This window comes from Megascapheus bottae, unplaced genomic scaffold (assembly GCF_031878675.1).
Source record: "Megascapheus bottae isolate mThoBot1 unplaced genomic scaffold, mThoBot2.hap1 HAP1_SCAFFOLD_43, whole genome shotgun sequence".
In the NCBI taxonomy this organism is placed as follows: Eukaryota; Metazoa; Chordata; class Mammalia; order Rodentia; family Geomyidae; genus Megascapheus; species Megascapheus bottae.
Genome location: NW_028327392.1, coordinates 1,101,765 through 1,129,301, shown reverse-complemented (window position 1 = coordinate 1,129,301; position 27,537 = coordinate 1,101,765). Strand labels below are relative to the sequence as shown.

The window sequence follows — 27,537 nt, the reverse complement described above, 5'->3', positions numbered from 1 at the left end:
TAGCCCAGTCTTGGGAACAGTCCAGGTGTCCTACAATGGTGAGTGGATCCAAATAATGTACGATACTGATACACAATGTAGTTTTATACTGCCATTAAAAATTATGTAATTTGGGGTCGGGGTTTGGCCTAGTGGTAGAATGCTTGCCCAGGATGCACAAAGACCTAGGTTCAATTTCTTGGTACTACATACATACAAAAGCGGGAAGTGATGCTGTGGCTCAAGTGGTAGAGCACTATCTTTGAGGAAAAAGCCAAAGGACAATGCTCAGGCCCTGAGTTCAAACCCAGGACTGACCAAAAAATAAAATAAAATTATGTAATTTGGGAGCCTGGAGTGTGGCCTAGTTGTAGAGTGTTCACCTACCATGTAAGAAGCCCTGAGTTCAATTCCTTAGTTCCTTATATAGACAAAAGCTGGAAGTGGTACTGTGGATCTAGTGGTAGAGTTCTAGCCTCAGAAATCACTGCCCAGGCTCTGAACTAAAGCTCCAGGAATGGCAAAAAAAATCTGTCTTTTGGGGGTTAATGGATGGGCCCAGAACAAATCATAGTAAGTGAAGATAAGTCAAGTTCAGAAAGACAAATGACACATAGGCAGAGTAAATCTAAAATACATGGTGACATGAAAAGTCATAGAGGACTGTGGTCATTCATATATAGTGAGACCAAAGCAGGTACTCTTAGAGGAGGAATTAAGAGGTATAATGCCTCTCTGCTTCTGTCTATGGGGAGGATGAGGGAGGTAGACAAAAGTGGAAGGACAAAGAGTGAACAAATGAAGTAATGATACTCAGTAGAAATCATGTTGAAAATGAACTATATAACTTGTGGAAGCAACAGAGGTGAAAAATGGGAGAGTATAAAGGAGGGGATGTCATTATCTAAAGACAAATATATTCATTACCTCACTTGTGATATGGTAACCCCTCTGTATATCACCTATGTAATAACAAGAAAAGTACAAAAGCAGCAAGAAAGCACAACACAAAAAGCTGCCACTCTAAACACTTAAACACAAAGGTTCCATTGTTGAACTGATGTTGTAAAACTAAATGGGTCTATCACAAATCTGTCAAACTCAAAGACATAGAAAAATGATGAAAAAATTATAAGCAACTACTTTATGTGAGAACAAATCACACTAATCATTTAGCTGTAGAGAAATATTAACCAGAATGTATGATCTAGGAAGTCATATAATGTCAGAGTCATAAGTACTTTTTAATTACATAACAATATTGCATTCTTATTTTTATGGCTCACATTTTGATTACCTGGGATAGACTGGAAACTAATATTCACAAAAAATATGTGGGAAATAATGATGGTCAAATAGAAATCCATACTACCTGTGAAGTGTCTTGTGTGTATATATGCATGTGTACATGCACATGTATATATGTATATATTTGTATATACGTAGGCAAGTGTGTCCGCGGCCAACTGAGTACACACAAAGAAAGCCTGAAGTTGGCATGTAGGAAGATCATAATGAGGACTAATCTTACACAGAGTGTCACTGTCTATATTTCTGCATAGTCATATTGTAGTATATGCTTGCACTGTTGTATCTTTTGGATTTCTCTGAAAAAAGTGTAAAAGGTTATTATTCAAACCTTTCCTTTCCCAGTAAAATGAAAGGTTGGAGATAAATGAGCACATAATATGTACAGATACAAGGTGATAAATAGTAATTTATTCTAATCACATATATATGAAATATGTGTGGACATAGGTATCTTTGTGTTTTTGGATATGTATGTACATATTCATACATGAGCTTCTAAGTATATATTGTACATATTATACCCATAACACAGATAACAGTATTATATAAGATATGCTATATGTAATACCTAATATAAACCAGATTTCCTATATATACGGTACATATAAGCATATATAACATATATTCATACACAAAATACTCAGAATGTGGAATTTGCATTGGGGAAGTTCATATATAAAAACTGCACTACAGATATCACTGTCAGCATTTTTGCATGTTCATTGTAGCAGGAGAGGTACCTTTTTGATTTATTTGGATAAATGTATAACATGTTAAAAGAGAACATTGTCTTTCTTGTAGTTTTTTTAACTATATTGTGCTTTTTGACCATTGCAAATTAAGTGTAGTGATCTGATTGTATCAATGGCATTTCTATGTGAGCTTAGTCACATGTCACTGATTGCTATTAAAAAAAAACATTCAGAATTATACCTACTTTCTGTTTCAAAATTATCTGATTAGTTCAAATAAGTTGCCTTATTTCTACTTCATTATTTTGTGGAAGCTGCTTTAAAACATTAAGGGCTATGGTATCTGATGCAGCTACCACAGAAAGTTAAAATATTTCAATTTCCAATATACTTATGGGGTCAAGGCACACAAAAATGTATCTTTTCTCATTGTACCTTTGTGCTTATATTAGCACTATTCAAAAGAGCTGAAGCTGGGCACTGGTGACTCACGCCTGCCATGCTAGCTACTCAGGAGACTGAGATCTGAGGATCACGATGCAAAGCCAGCCTAGGCAGGAAATCCATGAGACTCTGATCTCCAATTAATCACCAGAAAAACGGAAGTGGCATTGAAACTCAAAGTGATAGAGCCCTAGCCTTGAGCAGAACAGCTCAGGGAAAGAGCCCAGGCCCAGATTTAAAGCCCAAGGATCCACAAAACAAAACAAAACAAGCTACACTGAATGATAGCAATATTAACTGAGCACAAGGTAGTCAAACAAGTCAGGATGTCAAAACTGAAGCGTAATCATTCAAACTTTGCAAACCAGTGGAACATATTGAAATGCAACTGACCCTGCTCAGGTACTGGTCCAGGCTCTTAACTGAAGTGTATGCATTTGATGAAGAAGTCACATGGTTTTCTCTAGGAGGGAAACTTCCCTTCAATTCTTCATCATGTGGAAGTCTTTTCATAGAAGAGCCCTTGATGCTGGCCTTGTGACAGGAGTATGTGCAAGAGACTGAGAGTGTGCAATCACCAAGGAAATTCCTTCAATGGCCTCCTTCATTCTGTCCACAGTCCTGTGAAGGTTGCCAAGGACAAATACCAGCATTTTGTTAGTCAATAAAGAATGCCTAAGGAACTTGAATTTCTGAGGACCAGGACAAAAGAATAAATGAAAAATGCCTTTGCATGCATTTACTGTCAGCAATAATGGAAAAGTATGACAATATGGCTGAATGCTGAGGAATTGTGAACAAACAAATTTTTATGAGTATTTTGCAGGTATTGATCAAAAAATTTGATAACTACGCATGTTAAATTTTACAATACTATACATAGTAGTTATTGAAAGTAAGTGAATAGGAACATATAAAATTATCATATACAAAATATTATTCCTGGCAGCATCAACAAATACTATATTCAAAAATTTTCTCTTACAATGAGATCTCAGTACATTTTAATTTTAGGAAGTCATTATAATTGTGATTTAAGAAATTTGCCTTTAATTATTACAAGTATCATTGGTAAAATAACTTATCCCCAACTGTGAACACTACAAAAACATACCTTTAAGTACCTGAGAGGGGAGTCAGAAAGCTATGAAGTTGTATGTATAGATCTAAATGCTGTTCAAGAATTTCCATATAGACTGGCACATACCTCAAAATGACAAAATTCTCCTTCTTGCTCTTCACACTGTAATTGTGATAATACATTCTTTGCTTTTTTCTTATTCCTTTTCTCGGCATTTGCACGTATTTTCCAAATATATTCTCATATGTCTTTTACATTGTCTTTTTTTAAAGTTGTGAAGATCATTACATGAATGAAGTGCATTCTGGGTGAAATAGACAACCTGAAAAAAAACAGTAAAAAGGCTATCTCAGTTTTTTAACCATAAAGGAACACATGTATCCATATTTTTTCATTCACTCTTCTGTCCAAGTGCATAAGAAGACTCTACTCCATGAAACCTCTGCATGAAGCTTTGCAGATAAATGAGTTACATCCCTGTTCTGGGTTAGCTTAGAGCCTAGGGCAGTGGAAAGGCAGAAAAATGACCACTGTCGCTTCAGTAGGTATTGGGATAAGATGCATTTTCTCCTTGCACTAGGAATTGACCTTCACTAGGCACAGAAGTACTTTCCAGAAGAAACTAGCTTTCCTAAAAAGGAAACAGGAAGAGAGACTATGAGCTGATATGTATCCAATCAATCTACAATATTTACTGATGCTTCATGGCAGTCTGTTTCTACCTAAGGTGCAGTAAGCTGTACTGAGCTGTGGTGCTCTATGAAGCCAATCCAAAAGTATTCAAGCAAACCACACTAAAGCACTTTGAAGACAACATATTTGAGAGAATGAAGTCAGTGAATGCACTGCTAAACTATTATAGATGGGTGTCCTTGAGAGACAGTGAAGAAAATGTTCCTAGTGCCCAGGCCCTTCTGTGAGAGGGGTACAGACCAAGGCACAAAAAGAAGAAAGCTAGGTGGTGCATACTCCAAGTTCCCAAGATGCAATGGTGAGGAAAACAGGCTGAAGGAAGCTAGGAGCTTGACTGTCACATGACAGTGCACTGGAGAGTACAGAGAGGTATGAGGGAAATCCAGGAGAGCTACACAGGACCCCCTTGCATATGTGACAGAGCAGTGGATCACGTGTGTTCAGAAAGGGGCCTGACATTGAGGAATAAAACACATGAAGAGATGACAGGAAACTACCTATTGTTCACACTCTGCCAGGAATTGATGTCATTACAGAGCAGAGGACATCAGAAATGCCTTGTTCAGCAGGGCAAAATTAACCCTCAATAAATCCTGTCCTGAAATATCCTACAATTTATAAAACCAAGAGAGGAAGAACCAACTTTTTTGTAAGTGACCTAATTATTGCCAAAAACAGGGCTCAAGAAATCTAATTGCTCATTACAGATATAAAAGATTGAAATCATACAGAAGGTTGATGAGCACAGCGAATGTTAACCCATGTGTTAAACATCAGTGTTTTCTCAGAGTAATCCTAATGATGTCATTTGATTTCCTCTGACATTTCTTATAAGTGAATAAAGATCAAAGTCACATGCCAATATATATGGATGCCAGTAGTTGATCTCTAATAATCCTATTTACACAGAAGGCTCAGAGGATGTTGGTTCATAGCTACCAGGGGTAGGCAAATATAGGAGACCTTTATCTTCAGTGGGCCATCCAAAACCCAGAAAGTGGAGGCTCAAGTGGAACAGAGCCCGCCATAAGTAAAAAACAAGCAAGATTCTTGGATTGGATTTCAAGCATTACTACACACATCTATACACACACACACACACACACACACACACACACACACACACACACACACACACACTGATCATATTAATGCCAGAAAGTATCCACTCTAAAAAAAAGTTATTAGATTTATGGTAATCTGAACTGTTGTAGATGGAAAGGCAGATCTCCAAAGAATATACACAATCACAAATCACCCCTTGAAGGACAGCAAACATCAGCAGTCTTCAGTTTTATAGTAAAAGGACACCAATGTGCATTCAAGGCATGGACAAACTAGAATGCTAAAACACACAACGAATCTTACCCTACAGTGTGAAAACAGAAAGGAAGCTTCAATTAATGGCTAAAGGTAATGAGAACTTACAAAGCTTTTTGAACTTCCCTTCTTTGTACCTTTCCTTTCTTCCACTCCTGCCCACGCCTGCTAATTTTTGACAGAGGTTCCCACTATGTAGTCCCAGCTGGTCTGGAACTTCAAATCTGGTCTTAGCCACAGACACACTGAGATTACAGATATGGGTTACCAGGCCTGGCTTTTGCAAAGTTCACAAGAAAGACACATAAATGAGCAGTAAGAGACTTTTGTGACTGATGTGTGTTCACTTCTTTAGCAGCCATGATTAAACATACACAGAATTCAGAGGTGAGAGCACTAAATTGTAAATTTCATGCCAATTATAGTTCATCATGCATCAGTAACACCTAAAAAACCTTGAGAATACTGAAAGCTCTGGTACAAGAATCCCCCTTTGAGGATATGAGAAGATGTATGAGAAATCTAGAGAAGTGAGAGCTATAACGTTGTGGCCATGTTGCTTGAAAAGATCTGGTGTACACTAAATATGGGATTAGCATTTACAAAACTGACCATGGTCTCTGGAGTTGTCGTGAATGTGAAAGGCACCTATGGTTCTTGCAGTATTGTAGGTGGAAGCGGTATGATCCTCAGTGAGAATGGGAGAGCACAGAGGAGAAGGGTGCTGCTGCAGGAAAGTCCATAAGACTCTCATCTCCTGTAAAATACTCAGAGAAAGACAGCTATGGGCTATGCCTCAAGGGGTAGATCCCTATCTTTGAGCAAAGAAGGCTCAGGGTCACAGTTTGAGTCTCAGTTCAAGCCCCAGATCTGGGGGAAGACTAAAAGAACTTAGAGGTATTCAGTGGTATTTTACATGGAGAAATGCTCATAATGAGGCAAGGCAGACTCTTCTGAGACCAATTCAGGCAACTGAGAGAAGACATTAGAATCATCTGCACCATTTATTTGGTGTGTGATCTATAAATTAAATAACAGTATTTGAAAATGTATATGTATTTCAGAAAATACATTCAATCCCATACATCAAATATACAAATGAGATAATTATTCATTACCAGACCTGGAGTTCTTTCTTCTTCTTAAAGGTTAGAGGAAAAATTAAAAAGTAAATGCATAAGATAAAGATGTAAAGATCCTATTTCAGCTATAATTCATGGCTACCATTTCTTAATTGGTATTCAAAATTAATTAAGTAAAAATGTTTGAATTCGAAAAAATTAACTTTGTTGTTTTCAGTGTCTTTATCACTGAACTCTTTTCTTCTGATTTTCATGTGAAACCACTGTTGTTGCGGCCATGGTTGTTGTCAGGTCATTGTTCATGTCATTCAAGCATGTGACTATAGAAAAACCTTACAAATATACAGAAGTATGGCTAGTGGGAATATTTCAGCAAGCAATTAACTCAAGAACACAGAAAGCAACCTTGCACATCCCATAAGCTTTGGAGGATGGGGTATCAAATACATATTTTTTAAAGTACTAATATTTTCACTAGGATAGTAATAAAATACAGAAACACTTTCCAGGAGAGAATTTGCTTATGTATCAAAAGATGATATTTGTATGATAAGAAGGATCCTAATACTGAATTAAGCAAAAGAAAAGGTAATGGTGAGCTGGGCTCTACTAGCTTGCATCTGTAATCTTAACTTCTCAGGAGGCTGAGATCTCAGAATCCATATTTGAAATCTGCTTAGGAATGAAAGTCTAACAGACTTATCTTTAATAAACCTTCAAATATTCAGTAGTAGAGCTGTGACTCAAATGGGTGAGTGGTAACCAAGAGTAAAAACACCTCAGTGGGCCGGAAGCATGGCCTAGTGGTAGAGTGTTTGCCTAGCATGCACGAAACTCGGTTCAATTCCTAGGTACCACATACATAGAAAAAGCTGAAAGTGGTGCTGTGCCTTAAGTGGTAGAGCACTAGCCTGTGAAAACGCAGGGACAATGCCTCTTTCTTTTGTTCTTTCTTTCTTTCTTTCTTTCTTTCTTTCTTTCTTTCTTTCTTTCTTTCTTTCTTTCTTTTTGTTTTTTGCTAGTCCTGGGGCCTGAGCTCGGGGCCCCAGTTATGAGTACAAGCCTTGGAACTGGCACAGAAAAAAGAAAGAAGAAAAAAAAGAAAAACATCTCAGTGCCCAGGCCCTCAATTAAAGGCCTAGGATCAACAGCAATAGAAAAAGAAAGAGTATTTTCCTAGATGCACAAGGACACAAGAGCATATTGATCTATGCATTAAGAAAAAGCATTCACTGACAAGAAAACTCAATGGAATTTTAGTCACTGTGTTAGTTTTAAATACTGAAAGTTTTACCACAATCTAAACTTTAGGAAGAAAAAAGGTATAATAAGCTTAAAGAAATTAAAAGGACAATTTCTTACTGCTTGTGCGCTCCCCCCTCCCTCTCCCCCTCTCTCTCTCGATTTCAGATTCTGACCATGTCAACTTTTAAACTCAGGGCTTCTCTTAAGTCTTGCTCAACTTTCTACTCCATGTCTGGCTTCGACCTCATCTCATCAGGCACACTGCCTGCCTCCTTTAATGCTTCTTATTGTGAACAGGGAGTCTCCCAGACTTTCGTGATGGGTTGGCTTTGAACATGGACCTACCAAATCCCAGGCTCTTGATTATCTAAAGGAGAAGTATCTGGTAAGAAGAGCTATTTCTTTTTTTTCATATATTTTATTGTAATTATTAGAAATGTTACATTATATTCACCAGATAGAAGGTGCATTACTTCACAAACATTGATACCCTTTCTTGGTATCCCATTTCCCTCCCTCCGCTCCACCCCTCATCTTGTTTTTCCCCCTTCCCTACCCTATTTCAAATAAACAAATAAGCATATGTACAATATATCAGACAATAAGCTGAAAAACTGTAACAATATGAGATAAGCCTGGAACAGCATAAGAGATGAGAGATAACATAGCACGTTAAGGATATCAATCACTCATTATATGGCTTTTGTTTCTATATCCAGGTGGTCCTTTCATTTAGTATCATACCATATGGCCTTATGTATCTCGGTTTGTTCTGTTGTAAATCTCTGCTAGGGGAGCCCAAGGTTTCTATTGATTATGACAAATGAGGAAAACCATTGAGCCTATGTTCCTTTGAGTCTGGCATAAGAACAGTTATTTGTTAAGTGTGAAAAATGAGTCTTGGACTTTTGGCAAAATTTCTTTCCAATTGATTACAACGTAAACACCAGGATAATGGGTATCTTTCTAGCTGACAACTGCTCAACCCCTGACTGTCAGGGTAAAATTATGAACCTAGGCATGCTGTGCTCGTCTCCCTGGACAATGATCCTCCTAGAGATTCACTTGTCTGTCAGCTTTCTTTCCATGGAGGATCAAGGTCTCATGAGGAAATCCGTTGTCTGAATAGGGACTTTTCCTCCTTCTGGCTTCCATCTCAGGAACAAAGGAAATTTAAATCTTTCTCAACATCTTCATTGGAAGGGGTGCTAGAGCTAAAATTCTTTGCTGACAGATACCTTGTCCATCATGTCAATACAATGCAAACATGCGTAGTTTGTTCACCGATGGTGTCTCCATAGGTTAATATTCAGAAAGGGAAACTGATTCAGTTTTGAATATATAACACAATTTTAACATGGCATGAAGCCATGTTTCCTAAGTTCCTATTGTATATATGGGTTCCTGGGCTTTCTTCCATTTGGTTATCATGCATATTGGTTCTTTAATCTGTGTGTATTCACAGCAAAATATCCAATGTGAATCTATGCTGAGCTATATCTAAATTAGCCAATAAACAATTGATTTTATTTTCTGATCCAATTCATTAAAATGAAATATTCTGTTTTTTTGTGATATTAAACACCCTTCTCAAACACCTCTCAGACACAACTAGTTAGATTATGTCAGATTCTTCACTCGCTCAATCCACATACTGAAGTTCACAGCACAGCACACGATATATTTCTGCCCAAATCTTTGGCACTAATGATTTTAATATGAAATTATGAATTTGAAACCTCTGAGAATTATCGAATTCGAAACAAGCTAAGAGTTAGTAACAAAATAGGATTCACATTTCAGAATGCTTAGTCTTCGATTGGGATTTAAACTTTTATCACATGAGGCATATTTACTTATTTTTTTATTTTTCTTGGATGTAGGACCTGAATTCTGGGCCTGGGTGTTTCCTTGAGCTCCTCAGCCCAAGGCTACTGCCCTACCCCTTGAACCACAGCACCACCTCCATTTTTCTGGTGGTTAATTGGAGATAAGTGTCTTATGGACATTAGGGCCAGGGCTGGCTTTGAACCCTGATCCTCAGATCTCAGCCTCCTCACTAGCTAGGATTACAAGCATGAGACACCGTGCCCATCTACATGAGGCATATTTATTATCAGAAGCACAAATCATAATCATGCATTTTGAGTATAACTCTAAGTATCATATTGAATATAAGATATTGACATTTCTAAGGAGTGTCCCAATATTCATACTTATGAAATGAATTACAGAGCACTTAATGCTTTGTTCCACTGATTGTTTAGAGTAACCTGGGATATAAATTCCTTTGGCTATATTATTGAAAATACAAAGACACCTTATAGGAGAAGATAGAATGTAAATAATGAACATACCAAAGGTTATGTTCTCTCACACATGTCTTGCCCTTCTGCTGCATTAGACTGAGTCATGTCCTGCCGAGAAAACCATTATCTTTTATCAGTCTCACCTACTAAAATCAGATAAATCATGGTATTTAGAGCAAAAGAAAATTTGATCCTTAAAGAAGCAAAAGTGCAAATCCTCAAGTATTCAAAGTAACCAAGGGCATTTTTTTTGCTAGTCCTGGGACTTGAATTCAGGGCCTGAACACTGACCTTTGGCTTTCTCAAGGCTAGAGCAATACCACTTGAGCCACAGCACCACTTCCAGCATTTTTTGTGTATGGGGTCCTGAGGAATCGAACCCAAGACCGCATGCAAGCAAGGCAAGAGGCTACCACTAGGCCATGCTCCCGGGCCTAGCAGGAATTACTTCAGTGACCCAGATCTTCATCACTTGAATATATACAGAAGCTTACCCAAGATAAGTGCACGGAACCATTTTGGTGGCTAATTTATTGGGTGCAATTGAAGCAACAGGATAAAAAGAAACAGTAGGGGGGGCATGAGTTTGGCATGGTAGTAGAGTGCTTGCCTAGCTTGCGCGAAGACCCTGGTTCGATTTCTCAGTAACACATACATAGATCAAAGCCAGAAATGGTGCTGAGACTCAAGTGGTAGAGTTCTAGCCTTGAGAAAATCCAAGGACAGTGCTTAGGCCCTGAGCTCAAGCCCAGCACTGGCAAAAAAAAAAGTAAACAGTAGGGCCAGGAGCAGGAGTGGATAGTGAAACTCATTACGAAGCCCCATTCTCTGGCTTGATCCACTGATCCTATTCAGAGAGCTTGATGACTTAAAAAATTATCAATTCACAAGGTCACTTTTGACCTGTAATGAAAAAGGCAAATGCAGTGTACTACTTTAATTATTCTGTGGATCTACTTCTAAGCTTACCTTTATTAGCTATCATTTTGATTGACCATTTAACATAACAGTAAATCTGTTGAGAAAATTTCAGTTAAATGACTTTTTAGAAGTAAATTGGACTACTTACCTTGCCCTCATGCCTTCACTGGAGTTTGTATCCTTAGTTCTTCAGCCTCAGAGGACTGAGCAGCACACTTCTTCAAAAGAACTAAGCAAGGAGTCTGCAGAATAATGGGATGAACAATGAGCCAGTGGGAGATGTGGAGATCACATTCTGACAAGATGCTTGAACTTCCTCTCTTAGCAGGAATGGGACAGGAAAATGTGAGAAACATGTATATGACATGAAAGATCATGAATACAGGGACTGATACACTACTTGTATGGCCAGTATGTCTTTTTAAGATGTAGAGCCATTGACCAGGAATCCAAACACCTATGTCCAGTCACAACTTCCTGACACACAGAGTGATAGCTAGGGTTCATAGTTCAACCAGGAATTTTGGGAATAAAAGCAAAACAGAAGGACAAATCATGAGTTCAAGCCCCAATTCCAATACCAGGAAGTACATAAATGACAGATAGAAAAGACAGACTTACAGATGATAGATTGTATAATCATATCTGCACATAGGTACTTGTATTCAGGGAGGAATTATCTGAACATATTAATATTCAAAGACATCAGCAATCTAACTGGTTATGGAAGTCTAGGAGATAATTTTGAAACTTTTTGTATGGTAACAGTTTCTATGACTAGTTTTTATCTTTATATTCATCACTATTCATTGCTTCAGAATTTTTCTGTGAAATGCTGTGTAACAATTAAAAGAAAAAATAAATACTTGACCTCAGGTATCTTCAGCTAATCACAGTCCTTTACTTATGATATTCAAATATCTATTGCTGAAGAAAGCACATAACCCTAAATTCCTATACATGTTCTTTCTCATGATCTTTTCTTTTGTTCCAATTAATAGCACTGCTGAGAATTAGTCTCTTCACTAATAACACTTTTCTATGTTTTTAAATCTGCTTACTTCAGAAAGGTGAAAAAGCAGATTACATTGAAATGCAAACTTGCCTGCTCTTGTTTTCTAACACAGTAAGGTTAAACATAGGGCCTAAATGTTATCCTTTCCCTTTATACAATCAAGGCTACCGTTCTACCACTTGAGTCATAGCTCCACTTCTGATTCTTTGCTGCCACTACTTGCTTCAATCTGATCCTCAGATCTCAGCTTCCTGAGTAGCTAGGATTCCAGGCATGAGTCCCTGGTGCCTAGCTCAAAGAAAATCTTTATACATATGTCTTGCCACTGAGCCAAAGATCAACACAGAAAAAAAAGCCATATAGTATGACGCTAAATGAAAGGACCTCCAGGATGTAGAAACAAAAGCCATATAATGAGTGATTGTTGTCCTTGATGTACTATGTTATCTCTCATCTGTTTTACTGTCCCTTGGTTATCTCATATTGTTATAATACTTCACCTTATTATCTGATATATTTTATATATGCTTAATTGGTTATTTGAAATAGGAGAGGGAAAGGGGGAAATTAAGTTGTGAGAGGGGAGGGGGGAGGGAAATAGGAAACAGGACATGAGAAAGGGTATCAATATTTGTGAAGTAATGCACCTTCTATCTTATGAATATAATGTAACCCTACTATTAATTACAATAAAAATATATGGAAAAAAAAGAATTGTGCTTGAGAGACAGCAAGGGAAGAGATGACATTGTCCAGAAAGGAATGTACTTTTTACTTGAATATAACTAACCCCTCTGTACATCATCTTTATAATGACAATAATACAAAATAACTAAATTAAAAGAACCATAGAAGGAATCTGTAGAATAATGATATAAACAAAATGAGCTGTGGGGAGTTGTGAAGATCACATTATGACAAGATGAATTTCCTCTTTCAAGAGCAATGGAATATTAAATGTGAGAAGCCTGTATGGGAAATGAAAGATCATATATACATGGGGCTCCGATAAGCCCTGTATGGCCAGTATGTCTTTTTTAGGATGCAGAGGCCACTGACCAGTAATCCAAAGATGTATGTGCAGATACAACTTCCTCAGACACAGAATCATAGCTAGGGTGCCTATTTCGCCTAGTATTTCAGTTAGGAAAAAGCCAAAACCTGAGAGCAAGTCCTTGAGTTTAAGCCCCAATGCCAGTACTAGGAGATAGTATCTGCACATACGTGTATTTATATCCAGAAAGGAATAAACTGAACATATTAAAATTCAAAAGCATCAGCAAACTATCTGGTTATAGGACTAAATTAGTGGTTAATTTTTCTGGATGATGGCGGTTTCTATGGTTTTAGTGGTTCTTTTTCTTTATACTCATCTCCTAAATTGTTTTATGAAAAACTTTTTGCCAGTCTTTGGACTTGAACTCAGGGCCTGGGCACTGTCCTTGGACTTTTTTGCTCAACACTCGCACCCTGCCACTTGAGCCACAGCACTACATCTGGCTTTTTCTATGTAGGCGGTACTGAGGAATTGAACCCAGGGCTTCATGCATGCTAGGCAAGAACTCTACCACTAGGCTATGCTCCTGGCCCATTCTCCAATCTTTTAATTAAAACAGATTATTTTCTTTGGGCTCACCTACAACAATCCCCAGTGGTTTGGTTCCTAGTTAACATTTCTACTAAAAATAAAACCTACTTCCACCCATCACACCGTGCCCTTAAATCTCCCCTTATATCCCTCTGTGCCATGCTATACAACTTTTAATTCCTCAGATGTCCTGTCCAATCCCAACATGTGCCAAACCAACCTCTGCATTGTCAAGTCCCTGGCCAGTCCCAATGATGCCGCTTTGGGTGCAGCTCCTCCTTGACCAGATGTATGGACCCAGGCTTTTCCTCCCCCTGTAAACTGGTCTTTCCAATTCCACAGTACACGCTGTACTCCCACACTTAGTTCAAAACCGTAAACACCCAAGCCCTAAACCCTCATCCAGGCCAACAGAAATGGGCCATTTTTCTCCCAGTTCTTGAGGGAGTAAACTTGGTGTCAACTATGGCATCCTTAGGGCTATCTGGTGGGAGTCCCCACCAATAACTCGGTGAACACTTACTCTCCTCTGTTGAGGGTTCTCCAACGCCCTGTGCCTTTTACAAACTCAAATAAACATAAAAAAAAAGCTGAAGTGGTAGAGAGCTAACCTTGAGTTAAAAAAAAGCTTAGAAACAGCACCCAGGCCGACTGAGGTCAAGCCTTTAGGGTACAGACAGACAGACACACAAACTACAAATGGATACATAGAGCAAAGTCTGCTGTACAAATAACTGGCTCAGGGACTAAAGCTTGAGCTAACAGGAGATGGTTTTTACTGGATTCCTTCCTTCAACTCCACTCAGTCAGGTAAATGAACCCAGTAGGGTGACTCAGGCCTGGGGGTGGGATGGGCCACGGTGAGCCAATCACCACAGGTTGCTTCTGATTGGCTAATTGTAGGAGTGTCTTCATGAATCGTCCAATGAGAAGCGTCCATGGCAAGAGGCACACGCTGCAGGCGTGAGTGGGGCTGTCTCCTCCTGAACTTTAATTCAGTCCCTGTGGTGGAGTCGCTGCTCAGTAACAACTCCCGCTATCCCAGTTGGGGAAGCTGAGCTGCGGTCCTGAGCGCGGCCTCTCGGGCTCTTCCCTGGACGCCAGCGCCCTCCACCCCGGGCCTCGGCCCGCTGCTGACGTTTCTCCGGGTTAGACTCCCACAGACGTCACGGCCCGGGCTCGTTTCAGAGCCCCCCGCGGGGGTGTGGGGTGCAGTGCCTGTGGATCTCCGCGAGGACAGCGGGGTGCGCGGGGAGTGGGAAGTGGTGAGTGCGGACGCCGGTCCGCGGTCAGGATCCTGGGCGGGGTGGGGGGCGGATCAGGAAGGCAGGGCCTCAGCTGGGTCTGGTAGGCCCTAGGGGGCAGGGTAGTGAAGAGCTCCTCCAGGTAGTGAAGGGCTCCTCAGCCCTCCAAGGCCTGGAGAAGGGCTGGGGCGGGGCGGGGCTGGCAGCGGGCACCTGAGTCCTAGGAGTCCTGCCACCCGGTCCTGGCCATCCTGTCTGCTCCAGAGGAGGTGAAGTCACCACAGGCTGTGTGGGGTGGAGGAATTTATTATTTGTAAGAAGGAGCAGGGGGAATGTGGTGTCCCCAGTCATCTGTCCTTTCTCCTGGTTTTCCTAAGAGACTTTTCAGGGCCAAGGGAAGCAGGGTTTAAATCCCCGGACCATTGTGAGTGCTCCCAAGATAAATAATGTGAATTTTCACCTGTCTCCTAAATTACCAAACACATTGGAGATGGAGATCCATATGCACATCTGGTGGTGGTGGATGTTGGAGAGATCTGTTGTCCTCTCTGACATGTGACTGATTTCAGGTTTGTTTTATGATGTCGATGTAGGTGTGTGCATGTGTTTGTGTTCATGTATGAGTCTGGGCGCTAAATTCAAGGCCTGAGCTTTTTCACTCAGGCTGGTGCTCTACCACTTGTGCCACAGCTGCCCTTCCTGCTTTCTGGTGGATAATTGGAGATAAGAGTGTCACAGATGTTCCTGCCCAGTGTAGCTTTCAAATCTCATCCTCCTGAGTAGCCAGGATTATACAGGGTACTTCTGCCCCTGGCAACAGGATGAATGTTGCCTTTTAATGGTTACTTTTTTGGGGGAAGGGGGGTCATGGGTCTTGAACTCGGCCTGGGTCCTGTCCCTGAGCTCTTCAGCTCAAGGTGACTGCCCTACCCCTGAGCCACAACCTCACTTCTCATTTTTTAGTGATTAATTGGAGATAAGAGCCTCACAGCTTTTTAGTGCCCAAGCTGGCTTTGAACCCTGTTCCTCAGATCTCAGCCTCCTGAGTAGCTAGGATTACAGACATGAGCTTCTGTGCCAGGCTTTGTGCCTCCATTTCTGTGTCTTCCCGTTAGCCCCTGGAATTCATTTAGATAAATATAGGATCAGAGTAGATGTTGATTTTCCTTCTTTCAACCTTGAGTCATATTTAATTGTTCTTTCAACAAGAGGTGAACTGTTTAAAATTTAAAAAATCACAGTTCTGCATTACTTTTAACACTATTTAAATATTTTAATTAAGAGATACAATGCATTAAAACCAATATCACAGTGTGTGTCTACAGGAAAACTCTTTAACTATTGTAAATATAATGAATTTTAGAGTAGAAGAGATGGAGTAGACAAAGTCAAAGTATTAAAATTTTCAGTACTATTCCAACACTGGTGGCTCACATCTGTAATCCATGCTACTGGAGTGTGAGATTTAAGGATCACAATTCCAAGCCTGTTTGGAAGAAAAGTCCATGAGATTCTTATTTCCAATTAACTACTGAAAAGTAAGAAGTAGAGCCTTGGCTTAAGTGGTAGAATGCCAGACCTGAGCAGAAAAACCCAGGGATGTTGCTCAGGACTGAGTTCAAATCCCAGGACCTGCACCAAAAAACAAAAACAAAAAAGGTGGGGGGAATGGGCAAAATGCTTTCAAAATAACATGCTGAGTTGATGTGTTGAGTTGAAAACTCACTCTTTAAATTAAAAGTGTGTGTATGTGTGTGTGTGTGTGTGTGTGTGTGTGCGCGCGCGAGCGTGTGCATGCACATGCACATGAATGTGTTCTCAGGCACACACTCGCTTGGGTTCCTGCATTCGTGAGTGTTTATGCCTAATAGCTAGGATAATCGTAGCCGAGGCTATGTGCCCAGCTTGAAGAGCTTCTTTTTTCCTTTTCTTTTTTTGTAGGTCATGGGGCTTGAACTCCAGGCCTGTCCCTGAGCTCTTCAGCTCAAGTCTACTGACTTGCCCCTTGAGCCACAGCCCCACTTCCAGTTTTCTAGAGATTAATTGGAGATAAGAGTCTCAGACTCTTCAAACTTAATAGCTTCTTTCTGGATGATAGGCTCCCAAACTGTACATCAGGGATTAATAATACCCCTGGATAACCCCGTGGTGCTATGAGGACTGAATGTGTTAATTAGTATAAAAAATGCTTAGAACAATGCCTGGCAGACAGAAAGCCCTCAGTAACTCATATTACTTTGATCTTGAAATCACAGGGATCTTGTTTGTGATAGGACAGCCTGGCTGACTTTGTGGTAACCGAGTATCTCTCACCATGGAGGATCAGAATGGTGAGCCAGGAATTGCCTGTCAACCTGGCTTCTTCTGGAGTACGTTTGCTTGTGGCTAATGGAGGTATTCTCTTAAAAAAAAAAAAAAAAAAAAAACCTTGAGGATTTCAAATTGCTGGCTAACACATTGGTCCTAAAAGTTGATTGAGTTGTGAATAGGTATAAAAAATGAAAACAACTCAGAGGGCTCATATTCTCTTTACTATGCTGAAGTTAGATCTAAAATGCACTGGGATATGACAAATGATAAAGGAATTCTAGCTGCTCACATACAGGGAGACCAGAAGAGAATTCTCTTGAAAGAATCACAAAGGTGCAATACCTGAATACCTTTTCATATTTATATAAAATAATATATGTACTGAAATGAACTCCAAGATATAAAAACAATGGACTTTTTTTTTCCTTTTTTGCCAGTCCTGGGGCTTGCCCTCAGGGCCTGAGCACTGTCCTTGGGTTTTTTCTGCAAGGCCTAGCACTCTGCCACTTGAGCCATGGTATCATTTCTGGCTTTTTCTATGTATGTGGTACTGAGGAATTGAACTTGGGTCTTTGTGCATGTTAGGCAAGAACTCTACTACAGCCAGGTTCCTAGCCTGGTCTATTTTTGTCTGAAAACTTGACACTACTGTCAGCATTAACATCACCACCTAGTGCAGGAGTAGGGTCAAATACTGACTGCGTGTAAGTTAATGTTGCACGATCTGTTCACAGGGCAATGACAGGAGGTATAGCTTCTTCATCCCATCTTCTCTGTTGTTGCTGATGTTTCTGATCCTTTGGAATTCAGTGCTTAGATAAGAGTCTCATGGACTTTAGTGCCCAGGCTGGCTTTGAACCAAGATCCTCAAATCTCAGCTTCCTGAGTAGCTAGGATTTCAAGTGTGAGCCATCGAGCCCAGGTTTTTACTTTCTTTTTCAGTGCTGGAGAAATGTGAACATAGTTATTCCTGGTTTTTACAAAGAACGGGAGGTGGGGCAGATGTTTCAAATTGATTCACTGATAAAGGATTTTGGATTCACTGATGAAGGATTTTTGCCTCTAGTGCCAAATATAACTGCTCCTCAGGAGGTGTGGTGGTGCTGGAGGCTGGTCTCCCAATTTTCTATTATCAGACATGATTCAGAATTTTGAAAAGATCATAAAAGCCAGCTATCATACTGCTTGATATTTATTTAAATAAGCTGAAGACAGTGCATATAAAATTGTTTACAAGTCTGTCATCCCAGCCACTTGGGACTCCGATGTCGAAGAATCTCTTGTGCCCAGGAGTTTGATGCCATCTTGGGCATTATTAGGACAAGCAGGTGGTAGAGGAGGAAATATCTCTAGTTCCAGCCCTGTTGAAGAGCTCCAGAGGGGCTGGGAAGCTGCCAGAAGAGCAGCATTGGAGCACGGCTGGGACAGCAGCTATACCCCAAGGACCAGATAGGACAGGTCTGGGCCAGAGTGGAAGTAAGACAGCCACTACTGCAAGTGGTCACAACTGTGAGAGCAGTGACCAGATGTTAATTATTCTTCCTCCTCCCCTCCCCCTCTCCCTGTCCCTCCCTATCTCCCTCCTTTTCCTCCTCCCTCTATTCCTCCTCCTCCTTCTCCTTCTTTTGTCAGCCATGGGGCTTGGACTCTGGGCCTAGACATTGTCCCTGAGCTCTTCAGCTCAAGGCTACCACCCTACCTCTTGAGCCACAGCTAGTGGTTAACTGGAGATAAGAGTTTTACAGACTTTAGTGCCTGGGCTGGCTTTGAACCGTGATTCTCATATGTCAGCCTTGTGAGTAGCTATGATTACAAGTGTGAGCTTCCAGGGCCTGGCCAGATGTTGATTCTTAAGTGAAAGGCTGATTAACATCTGACCATGATGGGTCAGATGTTTTCCGGTTTCTGGGTTTATTGATAGAAGGAAACCCAGAAACATAACATTTACATGGATAGGGAGAAAAGAGCTTTGCTTTCTAAAGAAGGCAAAAATAGAATAGAATTGTAGAGAAGGGATGAGAAAAGACAGCAAAATTGGTTCTTACTCTAGAAATCCTTTGTGTATTTTGGATACCGAGGCCAGGACTTGGATTTAGGCATTGTCTCTTAGTTTTTCATTAAAGGTCAGCACTCTACCACTTGAGCTACACCTGTATATCCAACTTTTTTTTTACTACTTTATTGGGAAATAAGAGTCTTACAGTTGGGGATGGGAGTTTGGCCTGGTGGTAGAGTGTTTGCTTAGCATGCATGAAGACCTGGATTCAATCCCTTGGTACACATACATAGAAAAAGCTGGAAGTGGTGCTGTGGCTCAAGTGGTAGAGCTCTAGCCTTGAGAAAGCCCAATGACAGTGTTCAGGCCCTGAATTCAAGCCCCAGAACTGGCCAAAAAAAAAGGAAGAAAAGAAAAGGAAAAAAAAATGTAACAGTGGCCCACACTGGCTTTGAAACTTGATCTTCAGATTTGGACTGATTCCAAATTTTTTGTAGATTGTGCGAAGCCTGAGCGGTATGAAAACTGAACTGGACATCTAGTTGGGGTTGGATAACCAACTCATTGGTGTTGTAAACAACAGATAATAGTTATCAAAAGTCATGACAAACTCCTATAGTACAGGTTATTGCCTTCATAGAACAAACACAAGTGGTGTAACAAAAGCCATAAAAAAAACCTAAAGGACAGCATCTAGGCCCTGAGTTCAAAGCCCCCAAAGAAGTTGAGAATATACAAAGTTATTCCTGGTACAGAGATCCTAAAATATCTTGAAATCTGATAACCAATTGGAGTGTCTTTGAATCTTTTCAGAAGCTGTTTTCAAATATTGTCTGAATGCATGGGAACATGAACTCTGCCAGAGTGCTGCCTCTCTGTAGCATTGGCAGGCTGGGGACTGGCAGCCTGGCACCCCTGATTCACCGCTCTTAAACTGTCAATACTCAGGAAGCTCAGTTTGAAGCTCTCTTTGGCATGAAAGTCCATATCTCCAATTAATCACCAAAAAGGCAGAAGTGGAGTCATGACTCAAGTAGTAGAATGCCAGGCCTGCACAAAACAACTTAAGGAGCCGGCCGAGGTGGCTCACACCCCTAATCCTAGCTACTCAGGAGGCTGAGATCTGAGGATCACAGTTGAAAGCCAGCCCTGGCACTAAAGACCATGAGACTTTTATCGCCAATTAACCACTAGAAAAGTGGAAGTGGTGCTATGGCTCAAGGGGTAGGGTGGTAGCCTTGAGCTGAAGAGCTCAGGAACAGGGCTCAGGCCCAGAGTCCAAGCCCTACAATGACAAAACAAAAACAAAAACAGCTTAAAAGGGATAACACTAGGCTGAGTTCAAGACCCACAGGACTGGCTATCTAGTAGGGAAAACATGTTATAGATTGGCCCCTTTAGTGGATAGTAACTATATAGTGAGATGGATTGGGATAAGCCTGAATGCTGTTACAACTGAATTGTCAGCTGCTGGATAATTAAATCATGTTCCCAAACCACAACATATTAGTTGTCACAAGTGATAACAGATAAGTAGAACACAAGTCACAGCCTTCCCAGGTTGTAGGGAGTGTTTCATGACTGGTTGATTTTAGGCCTCTGGAAAAATCTTTCATGATGGTAAGAGTGGAATAGAAGGCGGTGTAGCGGAACCAGAGTTCCATTTCCTGGCTGCTAAAGTTTTCCTCAGTGTCCCATAGAATGACCTGTGCTGTGTTGTACCAGCCCAGTGCTAGTGGTCTCTAAGGCCTTAAAGCATTGCCATGTTGGTTTCCATCAAACCATGAGCCACTGAGGCAGCTTCTCCCAGCCCCTTTTCTTTGTCTTTTTAGTATTTTGTTTTTGTCAGTGTATATGTGTGTATACTAGTCCCGAGGCTTAAACTCAAGACCTGGGCACTGTCTCTTACCATTTTTGCTCTAGACTAGTGTTCTACCACTCAGCCATAGCTTCAACTTTTTTTTGATGATTGAGATATAAGCCTTAATGGAGTTTTGTATCTTGTCTAGACTGGTTTCAGATCTCACACCTCAGCCTCTTGACCAGGTAGGATTATAGGCATGAGCCACTGGAACTCAACTGAAATGCTCTTTTGCATCTCCATTTCAGTAGGTTCTATTATAATGTGAGTGGAAGATGGAAAATTTCTTATTCAGGACTTGAGAGTATAGGATGAAATAGATTTCTTCAAATAAATTAGTTGTTTATTTCAGGCTAAATTTACATAATATAAACAAGTGTGGATTTACTGTGTAGGTGAATACTAGTCCATGCTCACTCTGGTGTGTCTTTCTAATCTTTTTCTGTATCCACACTTGCCAAAAGATGAATTACGTAGACATTCTTTATATATATAAATAGTTCTGTTCTGTTTTTGTGGTATCTTTGTTCAGTTTGGCTATCAGACTAATACTGGCTTCACAGAATGTGTGGCAAAGTTCTTTCCTTTTCCATTTTATGGAACATTCTTGATTCTTCTTTAAAGGACTGGGAGAATTCAGTAGTGAGCACATTTATTCTTGGGCTTTTCATTACAGTGAGACTATTACTGTTGGAACTATTATGACCAGCACTAAGGGGCTAAGGTGCTTTCCCTGCAGGTTTCACTTCTTTCAGATCTCACCCATACAGAGGGGAAGCTAGGATTATAGGCATGAGTTACTGGCCCCAGGAGATGGGAAATGCTCATTTCCAGCCAGAACTGGCCAAAAAAAAAAAAGATGGCCGGTGAATGTTAAATTGTTGATTAGGCAACACAATATATGTGTTTCTTTTGTTGTTGTTGTTAATAAGTTGAATCTCATTTCCAGTTCTGTGGCTTTTAACTCTTGCTTTTGGAATTATTTGTGGAATATTTTAGGAGACTGAACTTTGAGGATGTGGCCATCCATTTTACCTTGGAAGAATGGGCTTTACTAAGTCTTTCTCAAAGGAAGCTCTACCAAGATGTGATAGGGGAAACATTTAAGAACCTGGCCTCCATAGGTAAAAATTCCCTTACTTTACTGTGAGCTGTTCCTGCCCTTGGTAATGCTGCATGATTTAGAATGAAAAATGGAACTTGTAGATGAATATATGACTGTAAATATACCATGATCTCATTATGCCATGAAAAGTGATGTAGTCTTAATATTGTTTCTGTAATGTTGGAGGAATCAATGGTTTCTGTGTTTGTATTTTAGAAAAGAATCAGGGACAAGAAAATAGTGAAGTTAACCAAAACTCCAGGGAAGAAAAAAGGTAATTGCACTAAGCAGAAACAATACTGTTCTTTCAAATATTGTAGGGTGGCAGGAAATTTTTAAACTAAACAGATAACGCAAATACATAAGGATAGAAATTGACTTAATCTTAGGACATTTTTCTTTTAACATGTATACAAGTGGAGTTCCAAAATTTGTAAATTCAGAAGTCTAAAATATGACACTATGGAGACCATTTGGAGAAGACCATGCAGGCACAGGAGATACTTTTTAATGGTTTAGTGCTTTAAAAAAAGTTCTTAGTTTGTCTGCCTTTTGTTTTTCAGAACTATATTTTTAGAGAGGCTCTATGGATCTGAAGAAGAGAGTCAGTTTAATGAAGCCTTCCAACAGAATGTAGAACATACCATGAATAAGAAAACTCTACCCAGACTTGCATCTTTCAAAAACCATATGTTTGGAGAAACCATCCTTGCTCCTTCACCCATGGGTATGCCTTTCAGAGCTCACACAGGACAAATATCTTTTCAGTATCAGGACATATCAGTATATGTGGACAGCCACAACACTCATAAAGAATATGGGAGAGCTTACAGGAAATTCCATCAGGGGAAAATCAGCTGTGGAATGCACAAAGAGGAAAATCCATTTGCAGCTAAACAATGTGAAAACTCCTTTAGCAGTTTTTTTCACAGACAAGAAAAAATTGACACTGAAGTTAAACACTGCTGTGAAAGTATGCATTGTAGAAGATCTTGCCCTCATTCTGGTATTCTTCAAGGGCATGAAAGAATCCACCCTGGTGAGAAACCCTTGGCATATGAGCAATGTGGGAAATCCTCTTTTTCTAGTTCTCTTAAAGCACATGAAAGAATTGACACTGTCAAGAAACCCTATAGATGTAAGCAATGTGGGAAAACATACGTTTTTCGCAGTTCCCTTGGCAGACATGAAAGAAGTCACACTGGCCACAAACCCTACACATGTAAGCAATGTGGGAAAACATTTATTCTTCTCCATTTCCTTCAAAGACATGAAAGAATTCACACTGGAGAGAAACCCTATGGATGTAAGCAGTGTGGGAAAACATTTGTGTTTCCCTGTTCCCTTCGAAGACATGAAAGAATTCACACTGGAGAGAAACCCTATAAATGTAAGCAATGTGGGAAAGCATTTGTTCTTCCCTACCATCTTCACGGACATGAAAGAATACACTAAAGAGAAACCTTACAGATTTAAGCAGTATGGGAAAATATTTGTTCTTATTATAACTCTGATTACCTAGAGTTATAGGATGAGCCCCTGGCTCCTGGCTGTTTTTGCTCTTTTGAAACAGGATCTCACTATGAGTGTAACCCTGGCTAGCTTAGGGCTAGTGATTTTCCTTCAAGAGGAGAAGCTGTTTCCTCTGTATCCTTACAGTTATCATTGCTATTTGGTATCCTGGGATGAAGAGAGTTCTTGGCATAGACTGCTCTTTTTCTGCAATAATAAACCAATCTAGGAACAGAGCCCCGTGATCCTCTGTACCCTGAGCTTTGGGAGAGTGTAAGGAGCTGTTTATTTAGATACAGGCATCTCCCAAGGTCCCCAGCTGGGGATCGGATCCCTGAGATTTCCAGAGGGAAGTGGGCAGATACCAGCAGCCTGCCTGGAAGATACCAGTAGCTGAGTGAAGGATGGGTGGGTGAGGAGGCATGCCTCAATCTTTTCACTCACTGTAGATCTCACTGTCCCGGGCTGATATGAAACAACAGCATAAAAATATTGCATGCATTTTGTAATACTGAACATGTAACTTTTCTGTGCACACACACACACACACACACACACACAGATATGTGTGGCACCAGTAGTACTGAGGCTTGAACTCAGGACTGGGCATTGTCCCTTAGCTTTTGAACTCAAGACTATAGCTCTACCACTTGAGCCACATCTCCAGTTCTGGCTTTTTTACTGATTAAATGGTGATGACTCACAGACTTTCCTGTGCGCCCCTAACCCCTCCCTGCTTTGATACTTAATCTTCTGATCTCAATCTCCTGAGTAGCTGGAATTCCATGTGTGAGCCTCCAGCACCCAGGTTTACTTTGGATATACTATACCCAAAACTGTAATAGGAACAGCACTGTTTGCATCGAAACAGGCTGGGAGCTGGTGCCTCATATCTGTAATCCTAGTTATTCAGGAGGACTCAAGATCTGAGGATGGCATTGGAAGCCTGCTCTGGAAAGAACTTTCATTTAGACTCTTATCTCTAATTGACCAAAATGAGGAGGGAGGAAAGAGAGGTAAAAAGGAGGAAGAAGAACAGACAAAAGAAACATAGAAAAAAAGCAAGTGCCATAAGATGAGCTAAGGCTTGATTGGTAGAGCAGTACCCACCCCGGCGCCAGGCCCAAGGGGACCCATGAGGGGTTCTGTGCCTCCTGTGCTACACGGAAGGCTGTGGGCCTTGAGGGGCCCTGAGGAACTGGACTCGGCCTGATCCTGCCAGGTGCTGAAGGGAGCAGCATGGCAGAAAGTTGCTGCATCCTCCTGAAGTTCCCAAGTACATCCACTACCCAGAGAGCAGAGCAAGGCGGTTTCCAGTCTAGGAACCCAGGCCTATTCTCCCACTGTCCCCTATGCAGAGTGGGTGTGCCTGAGAGTGTGGGGGCGGAGCCCAGAGGAAGGGAGTGGGGACAGCACAGCCCCAATGCCAGGGCCTCCAGCCAGTCTGCTAGGGTATAGGGGCGTCCTCACTGAGGACCGGGCATAGGACGGGTGAGCTAGATCCTGCCAATCACTGGATGCCATTGGGAAGAGAGGAGACAATTTGAGCTGCTTCCTATAACTTACTCCCAAAGCTGCAGAACTCAATCTGCCACACTCCAGTTTTATCTTTTTCTTTGGTGGTCTTCGGGCTTGAACTCGGAGCCAGGGCTCTGTCCTTGAGTTTGTTATTTTGTTCAACGCTCTCACTTTACCACGTGAGCCACAGCACTACTTGCAGCATTTTCTGAATAGTTTGCTAGATATTAGTCTCATGGCCTTTCCTGTCCTGGCTGGATTTGAACCACTGTCCTTAGATTAGTCTCCCGAGTAGCTCTGATTACAGGCATGGGCCACCATTGTCCATTTTTAGGGTCTGTTGTGTATGTGCACACACATGGACGTATGTAATCACTGAAAATTGTTCCTGGTCATGGATGATCATTATCTGGGTGGTCGTGACCCACGCCCTCATTTGCACTGTGTTCCCACAGGACCCTGTGGACATCTCTGATGTAACATTTAATGCCCACGTGCCTGGTTTCTCCTCCAGTGACAGGGACATCTCATCCCAAACCTCTAGAATAGGATCAGAATGAAGATAAGTGAACACAAAATTAAAATCATAAGTGTATTCTGAGTGAATTAAACTCAAGTATTTAATGAGTAAGTAAAGTGCATATGCATTTGATTAATATAGCCATACTATTCAAAGGACTTGTATGAAACTGAACCTGGTAAAATGAGGTAAGTAGGGTTGGGAGAGATGGGAAAGGAGACATTTATCAAGGTGCAGTGTACTCATTAAGTGATTTGGTTGAATAAAAACTTCTTTGCACAACTACTTAGAAATAATCACAGAAGAGGGAGCATCAGCTCCTCTCAATCTCACTCTCACTCATCTTGGGATTCCCCTGAGATGGAAAGGTGGTCAGATGTTAGAACTCTCACAGTGACAAGGGGCATGACACTTGCTTGTTGTCTACTTCCTGACCTTCCCTGCATGATGACTTGAGGCCGTCTCCCTTCTGGCCCCACTCTCGTTCTCCCTCACCTGGACTGTAGTCCTCTTACCCTGACCAAGCCTTTCTTCATGCCATCCTTCCACATCCCTGGGATATTAGTTTTCCAACTCTGCCATTAAATGCTACCACAAGGAAATCCAAACAGCAGAAATGTATTTCCTCAGACTTCTAGAAGCTATATGGGAAGCTGAGGTTGAGAGTATTGTAATTCTTAGTTAGCACAGGCACAGCTAACAGAGGAAGTGGAAAATAGGATCACTGTGGAGCCACACTAGAGGCAAAAATCAAAATACCTCAAAATATCCACGTGGAAAAAGAGCTTCCTGTATGACTTATCAGTTGAACTGGTAAAAGAAAACTTGAGGCCCTGAGTTCAAACTCCATTGATCATTTCCCCTCCCCACCCCATACACATAGATGAGAACTTGGCTGAGTGTTTCAATGGAGGGTTGTTGGAAAATCTGTCTGTGTGCCCATCCATCTATCTATCCAGTGATCTACTGATTGGTCTATCTCCCTGTTTTGGATGTGGACGTATTTCAGATTAATGAGATTTGCTATGTGCCAGTAGCTCACACCTGTAAACCTAGTATTCAGGAGGCTGGGATGTGGGGATTCAGTTTGAAGCCATGTCAGTCAGAAAACTCTAATACTCTTACCCTTAGTTAAGCAGCAAAATTCCAGCGGTGGCACGATGGATCATACAAGCACACTGCTGATTAGAATAATGAGACATGGGAAAGGGAGGGAGAAATGCTAGTATTGAAATTAGTATGCACCTAATTCCATAGGGCATTTCCTTTTTGTTTGTTTTTGGGTTTTCAGAGATCAAGTTTTTGGTCTGAGTGGGAGATGTAATCAGACTCTATATAGTAGCCATCTTTACCACACAGCTATGTCCTCCTCCCAAAGCACTGTTTCTTGTCATCAAATACCTTTGTAAAATATCTCTTTGCATTTGAACAATTTGATTTGGGGTGCTGAACAAAGAAGCTTACATTGGATTGGGAAAGACATATCCATTTCTTTCCAAACACGTTCCAGCCTTCACTGGTTCTCTTCCAAGTTTGAAAATGAAACTCATCTGTCATTCTAAAACTGATTTAATTCCTGGCTTAAACAGTCATGGAAAACAGATGTGTGAAGAGAGGACTTCTTATAAGCAGGCTCTTCTGAAAGCAAAAACTGAGAGGCAAAGGCGTGGAATTTGACATAGTCCACATCCTGCATAGATTGTTTTCCTAGAAAGCACTTCAGGCTGCATGTGCACCTGGCTGCAGCGACTTGACCATCATTTAACCTTGTATTTCTACTACTTAACTTCC

At 40.8% G+C, this 27,537-nt stretch overlaps 1 protein-coding gene and 1 long non-coding RNA gene across 2 annotated transcripts in view; one reads left to right on the top strand and one right to left on the bottom strand.

Moving 5' to 3' along the window:
- LOC150039959 (uncharacterized) overlaps positions 1-11,457 on the bottom strand; it is a 31,591-nt gene extending 20,134 nt beyond the window's left edge. The window contains exons 1-2 of the long non-coding RNA XR_016534169.1: positions 11,226-11,457; positions 10,205-10,264 (exon numbers count right to left, since the gene is read on the bottom strand). This is a non-coding gene — a long non-coding RNA (uncharacterized LOC150039959). The remainder of the gene's footprint in view (positions 1-10,204; positions 10,265-11,225) is intronic.
- A 5,794-nt stretch (positions 11,458-17,251) lies between these two features.
- Positions 17,252-23,945, top strand: LOC150039958 (uncharacterized). Its single transcript, XM_090327473.1, has 3 exons — positions 17,252-17,318; positions 22,413-22,470; positions 22,760-23,945. Exons 1-3 carry the CDS (start codon positions 17,252-17,254, stop codon positions 23,649-23,651), a joined length of 1,017 nt encoding a protein of 338 aa, XP_090183599.1. The 3' UTR covers positions 23,652-23,945.
- Positions 23,946-27,537: the final 3,592 nt, after the last annotated feature.